The 13,949-nt window shown below is 43.3% G+C and overlaps 1 protein-coding gene across 1 annotated transcript in view; it reads left to right on the top strand.

Moving 5' to 3' along the window:
• The window catches only part of SLC25A24 (solute carrier family 25 member 24), a 77,429-nt gene that overhangs the window by 47,688 nt on the left and 15,792 nt on the right, over window positions 1–13,949 (top strand). The window contains exons 5-6 of the mRNA XM_038745281.1: window positions 5,113–5,271; window positions 6,778–6,930. Of these exons, the coding sequence (XP_038601209.1) occupies window positions 5,113–5,271; window positions 6,778–6,930 (312 nt within the window). The remainder of the gene's footprint in view (window positions 1–5,112; window positions 5,272–6,777; window positions 6,931–13,949) is intronic.

The following is a 13,949-nucleotide window of genomic DNA, read 5'->3' as shown; positions in this document are numbered from 1 at the left end:
TGATGAGCCCCAGTAAAATTCAGGATCCCACCCATCATAATAATAATAATAATAATAATAATAATGGCATTTGTTAAGCACTTACTATGTGCAGAGCACTGTTCTAAGCACTGGGAAGGATACAAGGCGATCAGGTTGTCCCACGTGGGGCTCACAGTCAATCCCCATTTTACAGATGAGGTAACTGAGGCTCAGAGAAGTGAAGTGACTTGCCCAAGGTCACACAGCAGACATGTGGCGGAGCCGGGATTCGAACCCATGACCTCTGACTCCAAAGCCCGGGCTCTTTCCACTGAGCCAGGCTGCTTCTCTTCTCTTCTCTTCTCTTCTCTTCTCTTCTCTCCTCTCCTCTCCTCTCCTCTCCTCTCCTCTCCTCTCCTCTCCTCTCCTCTCCTCTCCTCTCCTCTCCTCTCCTCTCCTCTCCTCTCCTCTCCTCTCCTCTCCTCTCCTCTCCTCTCCTCTCCTCTCCTCTCCTCTCCCCTCTCCCCTCTCCCCTCTCCCCTCTCCCCTCTCCCCTCTCTTCTCCTCTCTTCTCCTCTCTTCTCCTCTCTTCTCCTCTCTTCTCCTCTCTTCTCCTCTCTTCTCCTCTCTTCTCCTCTCTTCTCCTCTCTTCTCCTCTCTTCTCCTCTCTTCTCCTCTCTTCTCCTCTCTTCTCCTCTCTTCTCCTCTCTTCTCCTCTCTTCTCCTCTCTTCTCCTCTCTTCTCCTCTCTTCTCCTCTCTTCTCTTCTCTTCTCTTCTCTTCTCTTCTCTTCTCTTCTCTTCTCTTCTCTTCTCTTCTCTTCTCTCCTCTCTCCTCTCTCCTCTCTCCTCTCTCCTCTCTCCTCTCTCCTCTCTCCTCTCTCCTCTCTCCTCTTCTCTCTTCTCTCTTCTCTCTTCTCTTCTCTCCTCTCTCCTCTCTTCTCTCCTCTCTCCTCTTCTTTCTCTTCTCTTCTTTCTCTTCTCTTCTTTCTCTCTTTTCTTCTCTTCTCTTCTCTTCGCTGCTTCTCTTCCATCCAAACCTTAGATTTTTTTTCACTGCTTAGCTGACATCCCAGGGCCAGAGTGATATTCTGGCCTCTCCAAATACCTGCTCTGAATCTGCATACAAGCATGATTTGGACATTGATTGAAATGCTCTCCTCTGTTTTGGCTTTATCTCCCACTGGGCCCTATTGCTCTCCAGGGAAAATAACCCCAAAGCAAAGGGGAATATGGCAGGGGGCATTTAGTCTTCCCCAACAGTCCAAGGGATGTTTGAGCTTACTCAGCCCCTGCTAGGGTCAGGACTGTACTGGCTTGGTCCCGCAGGTTTGGTTCTCAAGAGACTATGCTCATCTCCCCCACCAAATCAGGGAGACTGTTCTGGGCTGGGGTCACTCCCTCACTTCCTCATCTTCCCTCTGGGACACAGGACAGTGGGAGAATGCACGCTCCCTTAAACCTTCACACCTTCCTCTAGACTGTAAGCTCCTTAGGGGCAGAGAACATGCCTACCAACTCTGTTATATGGTAGTATGACCTTGTGGATAGGGCACAGGCCTGCTAGTCGGAAGGCCATGGGTTATGGTGTGTGACCTTGGGCGAGTCACTTCACTTCTGTAGGCCTCGGTTACCTCACCTGTCAAATGGGGATTGAGACTGTGAACCCCATGTGGGACAGGGACTGTGTCCAACCTGATTAACCTGTGCCTACCCCAGTGCTTAGAACAGTGCTTCGCACATAGTGCTTAAGAAGTACCAGAATTACTATTATTACTCTCCCAAGTGCTTAGCCCAGTGCTCTGCACACAGTAAGCCCTCAATAAATACCACTGATTGATTATCTTCTTAGGCCCTCACAGCTAGGTTAGGTTTAGGAAGTCCTGGATAGTTGTTTTCTCTCTTTCTCCCCCTCATATCTTTCCCATCTCCACCTCTGTCCCCTTACAGCCCCTTTCCTCTTCTCCCCCTCTCCTCACTCTCTCTCCTACTTCTTCTCTCCTCTCTCTCTTCTTCCCTCTCTCCTAGTCCCACTCCTATGTACCTCCACCCTCTTTCCTATCTCCACCCTCTCCCTCCGACCTTCCTCCCTCCCCTTTTATGAAAATGAAGTGCTTAGTTATTTGTAAATAGTGAAAGATATCATCATCATCATCATCAATCGTATTTATTGAGCGCTTACTATGTGCAGAGCACTGTACTAAGCGCTTGGGAAGTACAAATTGGCAACATATAGAGACAGTCTCTACCCAACAGTGGGCTCACAGATATGAAATATAAATTAGAGATGCAAATTATAAGTTGTTTATTTTGACATGTATTTACAGGCATATACATACATACGTATATAATCAATGGTATTTATTGAGTGCTTACTATTCATTCATTCATTCATTTTTATTGAGCACTTACTGTGTGCAGAGCACTATACTAAGTGCTTGGGAAGTACAAGTTGGCAACCTATAGAGACGGTCCCTACCCAACAGTGGGCTCACAGTCTAGTAAATATGTCAAGTAAAATAGAGTAATAAATCTGTACAAACATATATACAGGTGCTGTGGGGAGGGGAAGGAGTGTGCTAAGCACTTGGGAGAGTACAATAATAATAATAATGGCATTTATTAAGCACTTACTAAGTGCAAAGCACTGTTCAAAGAGCTGGGGGGGGTTACAAGGTGATCAGGTTGTCCCATGGGGGGCTCACAATCTTAATCCCCATTTTACAGATGAGGTAACTGAGGCACAGAGACGTTAAGTGACTTGCCCAAAGTCGCAGAGCTGACAATTGGAAGATCAGTCAATCAATCAATCGTATTTATTGAGTGCTTACTGTGTGCAGAGCACTGTACTAAGCGCTTGGGAAGTACAAGTTGGCAACATATAGAGACAGTCCCTACCCAGCAGTGGGCTCACAGTCTAAAAGGGGGAGGCAGAGCTGGGATTTGAACCCATGACCTCTGACTCCAAAGCCTGTGCTCTTTCCACTGACCCACGCTGCTTCTAATACAAGAGAGTTGGCAGACCAATTCCCTTCATTCATTCAATCGTATTCATTGAGCGCTTACTGTGTGCAGAGCACTCTACTAAGTGCTTGGGAAGTACAATTCAGCAACAGATTCAATCCCTGCCCACAACGGGTTCACCGTCTAGAAGGGTCGAGACAGACATCCAAACCAGTTAACAGGCATCAGAGGCATCATTATAAATAAAAAGAATTATAGATATATACACATCATTCATCATCATCATCATCAATCGTATTTATTGAGCGCTTACTATGTGCAGAGCACTGTACTAAGCACTTGGGAAGTACAGATTGGCAACATATAGAGACAGCCCCTACCCAACAGTGGGCTCACAGTCTATATTTTCATAAAATAGAGTTATAATTATAAATATGTACATAGATACACAAGTGCTGTGAGGTGGCGGGGTAGCGCAACGGGAGCGAGTCGGGACATTGGGGAGGGGGAGCAGAGAAAATGGGGGGCTTAGTGTGGGAAGGCCTCATACACACATACGCACATACACACATGTGCACGTGTGCACGCATAAACTATCCTCAGAGATTAAAATCCAAAGAGCATCTTGGAATAATTAGCAAACTAATTCCTAGTGATCACAATCTGATGTAGGTTACCTGAAACATGTAGCTTTTCTGCGCTTAAGCATAAGCGAGAAGGCTGATGGTACCTAACAGAATGACAATGATTTTGACACCTGTCTATATGTTTTGTTGTCTGCCTGCCCCTTATATCATCATCATCATCATCAATCATATTTATTGAGCGCTTACTGTCTGCAGAGCACTGTACTAAGCGCTTGGGAAGTACAAGTTGGAGCGCTGAGCCCATTGTTGGGTAGGGACCGTCTCTAGATGTTGCCGACTTGTACTTCCCAAGCGCTTAGTCCAGTGCTGTGCACACAGTAAGCGCTCAATAAATACGATTGAATGAATGAATGACCCTTTCCTCCCCTCAGACTCAGGGTGCTGCCTCATCATTTGTGGTGTCCATAGTGCCGGGTTTGAAATGGCAAGTGTAGGGAAACGAAAGTGGATTTTTAAAAAGAAAACGAGGATTGCTCTTCTAAGTTCTTAATAATTCAAGAGAGAAGCAGTGTGGCTCAGTGGAAGGAGCCCGGGCTTTGGAGTCAGAGGTCATGGGTTCGAATCCCGGCTCCGCCATGTCTGCTGTGTGACCTTGGGCAAGTCACTTAACTTCTCTGAGCCTCAGTTACCTCATCTGTAAAATGGGGATTAAGACTGTGAGCCCCACATGGGACAGCCTCATCACCTTGTATCCCCCCGCCAGCGCTTAGAACAGTGCTTTGCACATAGTAAGCGCTTAACAAATGCCATTATTATTATTATTATTATTTTAACTGATTCTGCACTAGAGCTGCAGTGAAGAGAGGCAGCGTGGCTCAGTGGAAGGAGCACGGGCAGAGGTCATGGGTTCAAATCCCAGCTCTGTCAACTGTCAGCTGTGTGACTTTGGGCAAGTTACTTCACTTCTCTGGGCCTCAGTTCCCTCATCTGTAAAATGGGGATGAAGACTGTTAGCCCCCAGTGGGACAACCTGATTACCTTGTATCCTCCACAGTGCTTTGCACATAGTAAGCGCTTAACAAATGCCATCATTATTATTATTATTATTATCTACTGTGTGATGGGTGGTTTAAAACGTATTCACTCAGTGCACATTTGATCAGGATTTAAGGGGGCCCCACTTACGTGCGGAGAATATAACAATCCCACTCTGGGAGGGTCCCACAAAGTGCTTTTCTTCTGAAAACCTATTGTTATTACTACTAATTATTATTATTATTACTACTGCTGTTACTACTAAGAACTAAAAACTATTCACTTACGTGCGGAGAGTATAACAATCCCACTCTGGGAGGGTCCCACAAAGCGGTTTTCTTCTGAAGAACTAAAAACTCTGCCCGAAACTGCCCAGTTTTTGCACCAATATCATCATCAATCATATTTATTAAGCGCTTACTGTGTGCAGAGCACTGTACTAAGCGCTTGGTACATACCAATATCATGTAATGATATTACTTACTTGATATTAATATCAGATAATGATAGTAATGATATTACTTGGTACTTACCAATATCATGAAATGTTCATTTCTGTTGTAACAGGTGCTTGATATTGGGGAAAGCTTAGCTATACCCGACGAATTCACCGAGGAGGAGAAAACAACTGGTCAGTGGTGGAGACAGCTGTTGGCGGGCGGTGTTGCCGGTGCCGTCTCTCGGACCGGCACGGCGCCATTAGATCGACTGAAAGTCATGATGCAGGTGGGTGGCCCGGTTTCATTTGAGGGAGGAGATGGTGGTGTGCTTTGTTTTAGCTGTGGTAAAGAACTATGCCTGCGCATCGAGCGAAAACTCCTCACTTTCAGCTTCAAGGCTGTCCATCCCCTCGCCCCCTCCTACCTCCCCTCCCTTCTCTCCTTCTGCAGCCCAGCCCGCACCCTCCGCTCCTCTGCCGCTAATCTCCTCACCGTGCCTCGATTCTCGCCTGTCCCACCGTCGACCCCTGGCCCACATCCTCCCCCTGGCCCGGAATGCCCTCCCTCCGCACATCCGCCAAGCTAGCTCTCTCCCCTGCTTCAAAGCCCTACTGAGAGCTCACCTCCTCCAGGAGGCCTTCTCAGACTGAGCCCCCTTTTTCCTCTCCTCCTCCCCATCCCCCCCGTCCTACCTCCTTTCCCTCCCCACAGCACCTGTATATATGTTTGTACAGTTTTATTACTCTGTTTTACTTGTTCATATTTACTATTCCATTTATTTTGTTAATAATGCGCTTTTAGCTTTAATTCTATTTATTCTGACAATTTGACACCTGTACGCATGTTTTGTTTTGTTGTCTGTCTCCCCCTTCTAGACCGTGAGCCCGTTGTTGGGTAGGGACCGTCTCTATATGTCACCAACTTGTACTTCCCAAGCGCTTAGTACAGTGCTCTGCACACAGTAAGCGCTCAATAAATACGATTGAATGAATGAACTATGCCAGCTTTTTCTTCCTCCAAATAAGTAACAGGCAAATTCAAATCCTTTAGCATCTTCTTTCCTTATGTTTCTTTCCATAGAATCTTCTTTCCTTCTTTTATATTCATTCAGTCGTATTTATTGAGCGCTTACTGTGTGCAGAGCACTGAGCTTATATGATAACCTTATTTCTTTTTAGAAATTGGAGATATTCTGGATTAAACTGCGTAGACTTCTGTGATGACACTGATTATTAAATCAACTTCCTGTTGGAAGATAAGAAATGAAAGAATGACATCACATCATTTAGGAAAATAGTTTATTCTAGGTTAATGAATTTTATAAGCTCTTTTGGCTTTAGGGCAGGATTGTTTATAGTAAATGGTCAGTGTCATTAGGAAGTCGTGTGAGCTAATCTTGTGAACTCTTCATTATAGGTTTTAGGAAAGACGTTTGGAGAAAATGAGAGAATAAAATATCTATGCCAACAAATGTCTTCTGTTATGTAATATTCGTTGTCAGGCAGTGAAAGGGATGTGCATGGAGTGATGTTGAAATAGCACTTACAGAAGGAAATTAGTGTCAACTTTACAATTCCTGAGCAACACTGTTTGAATAATTTTATTTTCTTGGTGTTCAGATTAATCAGTTTTTGAGCAGCAAATATTTGAAAATGTACATGTGAGATAGTGAGAAAATTTGTACTTAAGATCGTGAAGTATGTTGCAAATATGTGGTGGGTATGTGAAAGTTTGAGGCAATACTAGTAAGTGTGTCTTCTTACTAGTATTTTACATTTTGTTTTTCTCTTAGGTTCATGGTTCAAAGTCCAATCAAATAAATATAGTTAGTGGCTTTAAGCAGATGGTGAAAGAAGGAGGTATCCGTTCTCTTTGGAGAGGAAATGGAGTGAATGTCCTTAAAATTGCACCTGAGACAGCTGTTAAATTTTGGGCATATGAACAGGTAAAGCATTATTTTCAGTGCATTTGGTCAACACTGAATTGGGTGTTTTTGCATAAAATTCAAAGAGTGAGACTGAAGGTAGTGTGAAACATAGAAGTTTACGAACATTACGAACTGCTTTGTCTGGCTTGAATTTTGCTATTGTGCTCTAGCTTCGAAACTGTTCGCAGATTGAATCCCATGTGCTTTTGTTTGCAGAACCCTTTAAAAGAAGTATTAAAACTGTGGTGAATTCAATTTGAATTCTTAATGGAAACCACACATTAAAGTCTCCTGTTTTATTAGGTCACCACAAACCAGTGCTTTAATAGGAAACCTCTTAAGTCATTAGTCACTGTTCAACAGTAAGAAGCCCTCATTTTGTACTTCAGAGCTAAATTGATCCCTGAATCAGTTTTAATATGTTACAGAAAAGGCCTAATCTATAAAAGACCTCAAAACCAATCTCATGCCCTCGAAATTACAGCAAATTATATAGTTGTATTTGAAGCAGAAACAAAGTGAATGAGAAAGGACTGTTGTTTGGCAGTTAAGATATTTACAACATGGTAATTTTTACAATGTATTAGATTTTGCAGTTGAATCTGTATGTTCTTACTATGTGCCAAGCACTGTACTAAACAAAGGGGTAGATACAGGTTAATCATGTTGGACATATTACCTTTCCTACCTGGGACTCAGAGTCTGAATAGGAGGGAGAAGAGGTTTTTAATCCCCATTTTACAGCAGGTAAGTGACAAAACTGGCATTAGCACTCAGGTCCTTTGACTCTAGGCTCTTGGTCTCTCTCAAATGGCTCACGCTGCTTTACTTCTTAACACTGCATATCTTGACAGTGGGAAGAGATACCACGATTGTTTTTTGCTTTTGTCTTTCTGAAGAGCTGAGCAGAACAGAGCCATAATGCTGTCCCTATTTCTGAAATCCATCAATTAATCAATCGTATTTCTTGGTTGCAGAGCACTGCACTAAGTTCTTTGGAGAATACAGCAGAATTGCTAGACACATTCCCTGTCCACAAGGAGCTTACAGCACAGAGGGGTAGACAGACATTAAAATACATTATAGATAGGGGAAATGCAGAGTATTAGGATATGTACATAAGTGTGGTTGTGTTCATTCATTCATTCAATCGTATTTATTGAGCACTTACTGTGTGCAGAGCACTGTACTAAGCACTTGGGAAGTACAAGTCAGCAACATATAGAGACGGTCCCTACCCAACAGCGGGCTCACAGTCTAGAAGGGGGAGACAGACAACAAAACAAAACATGTGGACGGGTGTCAAGTCGTCAGAACAAATAGAATTAAAGCTAGATGCACATCATTAACAAAATAAATAGAATAGTAAATATGTACAGTCTTTTAGACTGTGAGCCCACTCTTTTAGATTGTGAGCCCACTCTTTTAGACTGTGAGCCCATTGTTGGGTAGGGACTGTCTCTATGTGTTGCCAATTTGTACTTCCCAAGTGCTTAGTACAGTGCTCTGCACATAGTAAGCGCTCAATAAATACGATTGATTGATTGATGTACAAGTGAGGGTGAGAAGAACCGATTATACCTATTTATGAGCACTTACCATATGCAGAGCACTGTATTCATTGGTTGGGAGAGTACAGTATAACAGAGTTGGTAGACATGTTCCCTGTTCACTAGGAGTTTACGGTCAGGTCAGTCATTAAAATAAATTACAGCTACGTATATAAGTGCTGTAGGGCTGAGGGTGGGGTGAAAAAGGGATACAAATCCAAGTGCAGGAGGAAGGAGGAGTAGAAGAAATGAGGAATTTCTAAGGGAAGGCCTCTTGGAGAAGTTGTGATTTTAATAGGCTTTGAAGGTGGGGAGAGCGATGGTCTGTCATATGAGTTGCAAGATGGCAAAGGGTTGGCAGTGAGATAGACAAGATTAGTACAGTGAGTAGGTTGGTGTTAGAGGAGCAGTGTGAGCATGCTGGGTTGTAATAGGGTAGCAGTGAAATAAAAGTAAAAAAGGGGATAAGGTGATTGTATGCTTTAAAACCAATGGTAAAGAGTTTCCGTTTGATGCAGAGGTGGATGGGCAACCACTGAAGGTTGTTGAGGAGTGGGGAGGTGTGGACTGAAAAGTTTTTTAGAAAAGTGATTTTGGTAGTAGAATGAAGTATGGATTAGAGTGGGGAGAGACGGCAAGGAGAGCGAGGAGGCTGATGCAGTTGTCAGGGTGGGATAGGATCAGTGCTTGGATTATTTTAGCAGTTTGGAGACGAAAGGGCAGGTTTTAATGATTTGAAGGTGGAAGCAACAGGATTTGTCAACACACTGACTACATGGGTTGAACGGAAGGTGAGTTGAGTATAGTGCCAAGGTTATGGGCTTGTGAGACAGGGAAGATCATGGTGCTGTCTACAGTGATGGGAAAGTCAGCGGGGAGGACAGGGTTTGAATGGGAAGATGAAGAGTTCTGTTTTGGGCATATTTGAGGTGTCAGATGTACAGCCAGAGATTACGTGAAGGCAGGAGGAAATAGAAGACTGTAGAGGAGGAGAGAGATCAGGGCTGAGATGTGGATTTGGGAATCATTCACATAGAGAATGGTAGTTTAAGCCATGGGAGTGAATGAGTTCTCCAAGGGATGGAAAATAGGAGGGACCGAGACCTAAGCCTTGAGTTAGTGAGTGGGAGGCAGAGGAAGAGCCCAAAAAGAGATTGAGAAAAAGCCGTCAGAGAGGTAGGAGGAGAATTAGAAGGGAACAGTGTCACTCTGCTGTCTCATTCGCCCCACATATCCAATCTGTCACCAAAGCCCGCCAGTCTCACCTTCACGACATTTCCAAGAACTGCGCTTTCCTCTCCATCCAAACCAATCAATCAATCAATCAATCGTATTTATTGAGTGCTTACTATGTGCAGAGCACTGTACTAAGCGCTTGGGAAGTACAAATTGGCATCACATAGAGACAGTCCCTACCCAACAGTGGGCTCACAGTCTAAAAGGGGGAGAACCACTACCACGTTAGCACAATCACTCATCCTATCCTGACTGGATTACTGCATCAGCCTCCTTTTTGACCTTCCAAACGCCTGTCTGTCCCCACTTAAGTCCATACTTCACTCTGCTGCTCTAATTATCTTTCTGTAAAAACATTCTGGGCACGTCACCCCTCCTCCAAAATCCCCAGTGGTTGCCTATCAACCTCCATATCACACAAAAACTCCTCACTATCGGCTTCAAAGCTTTCCATCACCCTGCCCCTTCTTACCTCACCTCCCTTCTCTCCTTGTACATCTGAGCCCACACATTCTGCTCCTCTGGTGCTAACATTTTCACTGTGCCTTGTTTTTGGCTGTCCTGCCGCCAACACCTGGCCCATATCCTACCTCTAGCCTGGAACATCCTCCCTCCTCAAATATGCTAAACAATCACACTTCCCCCCTTTAAAGCCCTACTACAGGCTCACCTCCTCCAAGAGACCTTTCCAGACTAAGTCCTCCTTTTCCTCAGCTTCCCCTGCCCTCCGCATTTCCCCGACTTGCTCCCTTTGCTCTATCCCATCTCTCCGCCCCATAGCACTTGTGTATATCTGTATATATCCATAATTCTATTTATTTATATTGATGCCTGTTTACTTGTTTCGATGTTCATTCAATCGTATCTATTGAGCACTTATTGTGTGCAGAGCACTGTACTAAGCACTTGGGAAGTACATCGGCAACATATAGAGACGGTCCCTACCCAACAGCGGACTCACAGTCTAGAAATGTGTATTTATCTATAATTCTATTTACTTATATTGATGCCTGTTTACTTGTTTTGATGTCTGTCTCCCCCCTTCTAGACTGTAAGCCTGGTATGGGCAGGGATTGTCTCGCTTTATTGCTGAATTGTACTTTCCAAGAGCTTACTGCACACAGTAAGCACTCCATAAATGATTGAATGAATGAATGAAGCCAAGATTCGATCCTGTTTCCAGGAGAAGGAGGTGGTCCACAGTGTTAAAGGCAACTGAGGGGTTGAGAAGGATTAGGATGAAGTAGAGGCTGTTGGATTTGGCAAGAAGGAGGTCGTCGGAGACTTCTGAGAGCGTAGTTTCGGTGGATGAAGGGAGCGGAAGCCAGACCGGAGGGGATCAAGGAGAGAATTGGAGGAGAGGAAGTGGAGGCCACAGCTGCAGACAACTCGCTCAAGGAGTTTGGAGAGGAATGGTAAGGAGAAGATGGGGCAATAGCTGGAGGGAACTGTGAGGTCAAGGGAGGGTTGTTTTAGTCCAGGGGAGACGTAAGCATGTTTGAAGACAGTGGGGAAAAATAAATTGGAGAGTGAACAATTGAAAATGGCTGTTGGGGGGGAAGAAGGGATGACTGTTACGTGCTTCAAGGGGTACAATAACTTCTTAATTTCTCTTAACTCTCAAACACCCTTATAATTATTTTCTTAAGTTTTAGAGAAGTTCCGCACCCTTCTCATGGTAACTACTTCATCCGTTACCTTGAAGCCATTACTTTCTTACCCACGGTCCTGAAAAGAAAGATGAAAGATGAAAAGGAGAAGTAGCCTTAGAGGGTGTAACGGATCAGTGCTTTTAAAGGGCCCCTGTCAGGTTTGCAGCTGCCTCCATACTTAGACCATCAACCTATGTGGGAAAGGGACTCTCCATCCCCCCCGCCTTACCTCCTTCCCTTACCCACAGCACCTGTATATATGTATATATGTTTGCACGTATTTATTACTCTATTTATTTATTTTACTTGTACATATTTATTCTATTTTATTTTGATAATATGTTCTGTTTTGTTGTCTGTCTCCCCCTTCTAGACTGTGAGCCCACTGTTGGGTAGGGACCGGCTCTATATGTTGCCAACTTGGACTTCCCAAGCACTTAGTACAGTGCTCTGCACACAGTAAGCGCTCAATAAATACGATTGATTGATTGATTAAATTTGAAATGGTATTAAAATTTCTTGGTCATTCTCTTTATTTGAACACTAGCACAAGTCTAGTTCTGAGAGCTACCTAGAGCAAAAGATTGATCCTAGTCATCAATACTGAAGTCAGTAGGACCTGGATTTTAATCCTGCTCTTCCCCTTACCTGCTGTATGATCTTGGGCAAGCCAGTTAACTTCTCTGTGCCTCAGTCACCTCATCTGTAAAATGGGGATCGAGACTGTGAGCCCTATGTGGGACAGGGACTGTGCACAACCTGATGAACTTGTATCTACTCCAGCGCTTAGTACAGTGCCTGGCACCTAGTAAGCACTTAACAAATATATATCTATATCTATCTATCTATATGTATATATCTATATATATGTATATATCTATCTATATGTATATATCTATATATATGCATATATATAGATATAAAATCAACTGAGCAAATAGAAAGGAAAACCACCTTTAAAGTGTAAGATCCTTGTGGGCAGGAATGTGGCACTTTATTTCGTACTTCCTGAGTGTGTAGTACAGTGCACCATAGCAGGTACGCTTAGTAAATGCCGCTACTCCTAATGCTTTAATACATGTTTTCAATCATGAGGTCTTAACTTTGTTCTAGTTAGGATCTTTCCTTCTTGTGAGTGTTTGGAATTTATGATTTCCTGTTTGTAAAGGACGGGGCTTCTAGGTAGTATAGGAAATTATCTTACAAAGAGGGGATTGTGTTCTTGAAGAACCACATATTATGAGAAAAGTGCATTCTAGTAATCAGTGATTCGGTGGGAATTGATGAGTTAAGAAACAGATTGCTAATAGGTGCTACCATGGCTGATTATATTACTGATATTGTTATGTTATATTGTTATTGTTAGAGAAATAACGTGGCCTAATGGAAAGAGCCTGGAAGTCAAGGGGCTTGACTTTTAATCTTGACTCTGCCATTTGCCTGCTTTATGACCTTGGGCAAGTCACTTCACTCTTTTGTGCCTCAGTGTCCTCATCTGTAAAAATGGGGATTTGATACTTTTTCTCCATTCTCCTTAGACTGTGATCCTCATGTGGGTCAGGGACTGTGTCGAGTCTGACTGTATTTTATCTACCCCATGCCTGACACATAAATTACTGTTGCTATTATTATTACTATTATTATTATTATGTCCACCACGAGCAGAATGCTTTGCATCCTTGACACTCATTGCTGCTTTTCTGCCTTTAATATGTGAAGTTGCCAAAATACAGAGTGTTATGTAGTCCAATACTGTAAGTCCGCAGCAGAGGCCAAGTACGCTACCCTTTCTACTTACTTTGAATCTACTTGCACTAATCTGAAGATTGCGTGAATCAGTCAACCAGTGGTACTTATTGAGCACCATTAAGCACACCAGAGAGGTGTAAGCTTCTTATGGGCAGCTAACATGTCCACCATCTGTTTATTGTACTCTCCCACGTGCTTAGTACAGTGCTCCGCAAGCACTCAGTAAGTACCACTGATCGACTGACAACAGAAACAAGCCATTGGTTCCACCTTGCCAGGAGCCTAAAATCTAGTGGGGGTGACAGAGACAAAAACAAATTGGGGAGACAGGGAGCTGAATCAGTAACAGACCTATAAAAATATACCAGATTAAATTATGCTGTGGAAAGAACATTTCCTAATTCTTCCTCTCTGTTCCATCAAAACTGTGTAAAGGAGTCTCATGTTATGGCCGATCTGAGTATATTTTGCGTTAACTTAGTTTTAATAGGGTATTTGGTATAACTGTGCTTACTGCAATTATTGTTAGTGATACTGAGAATGAGGAGCCATATGCCAATTGTCATACTTGTTTGGGGGAGGAAAGTTACATTTAAAATGAAATAAATTTTAGCGTAGTATTTCTGTGACTGTTGATAAGCAGTATTTAGGTTGCTTCTAGTGTGTTGTGAGGTGATTTGAAAGATGAGCTACGTATTTAGCTATCAGAGCCAAAAACCATTTGGAAATCATCAAAAGCAACGTAAATCTTGGTTTTAAATCCAATACCTTACTCTTTGAGGTCACCTCTATATGGGGTGACATTTTGATATAAAAACTAATGTTCTGGAAACTACCAGTACTGTGAGTT

Source organism: Tachyglossus aculeatus, chromosome 4 (genome assembly GCF_015852505.1).
Source record: "Tachyglossus aculeatus isolate mTacAcu1 chromosome 4, mTacAcu1.pri, whole genome shotgun sequence".
NCBI lineage: Eukaryota > Metazoa > Chordata > Mammalia > Monotremata > Tachyglossidae > Tachyglossus > Tachyglossus aculeatus.
This window is presented reverse-complemented; position numbering and strand designations above follow the sequence as displayed.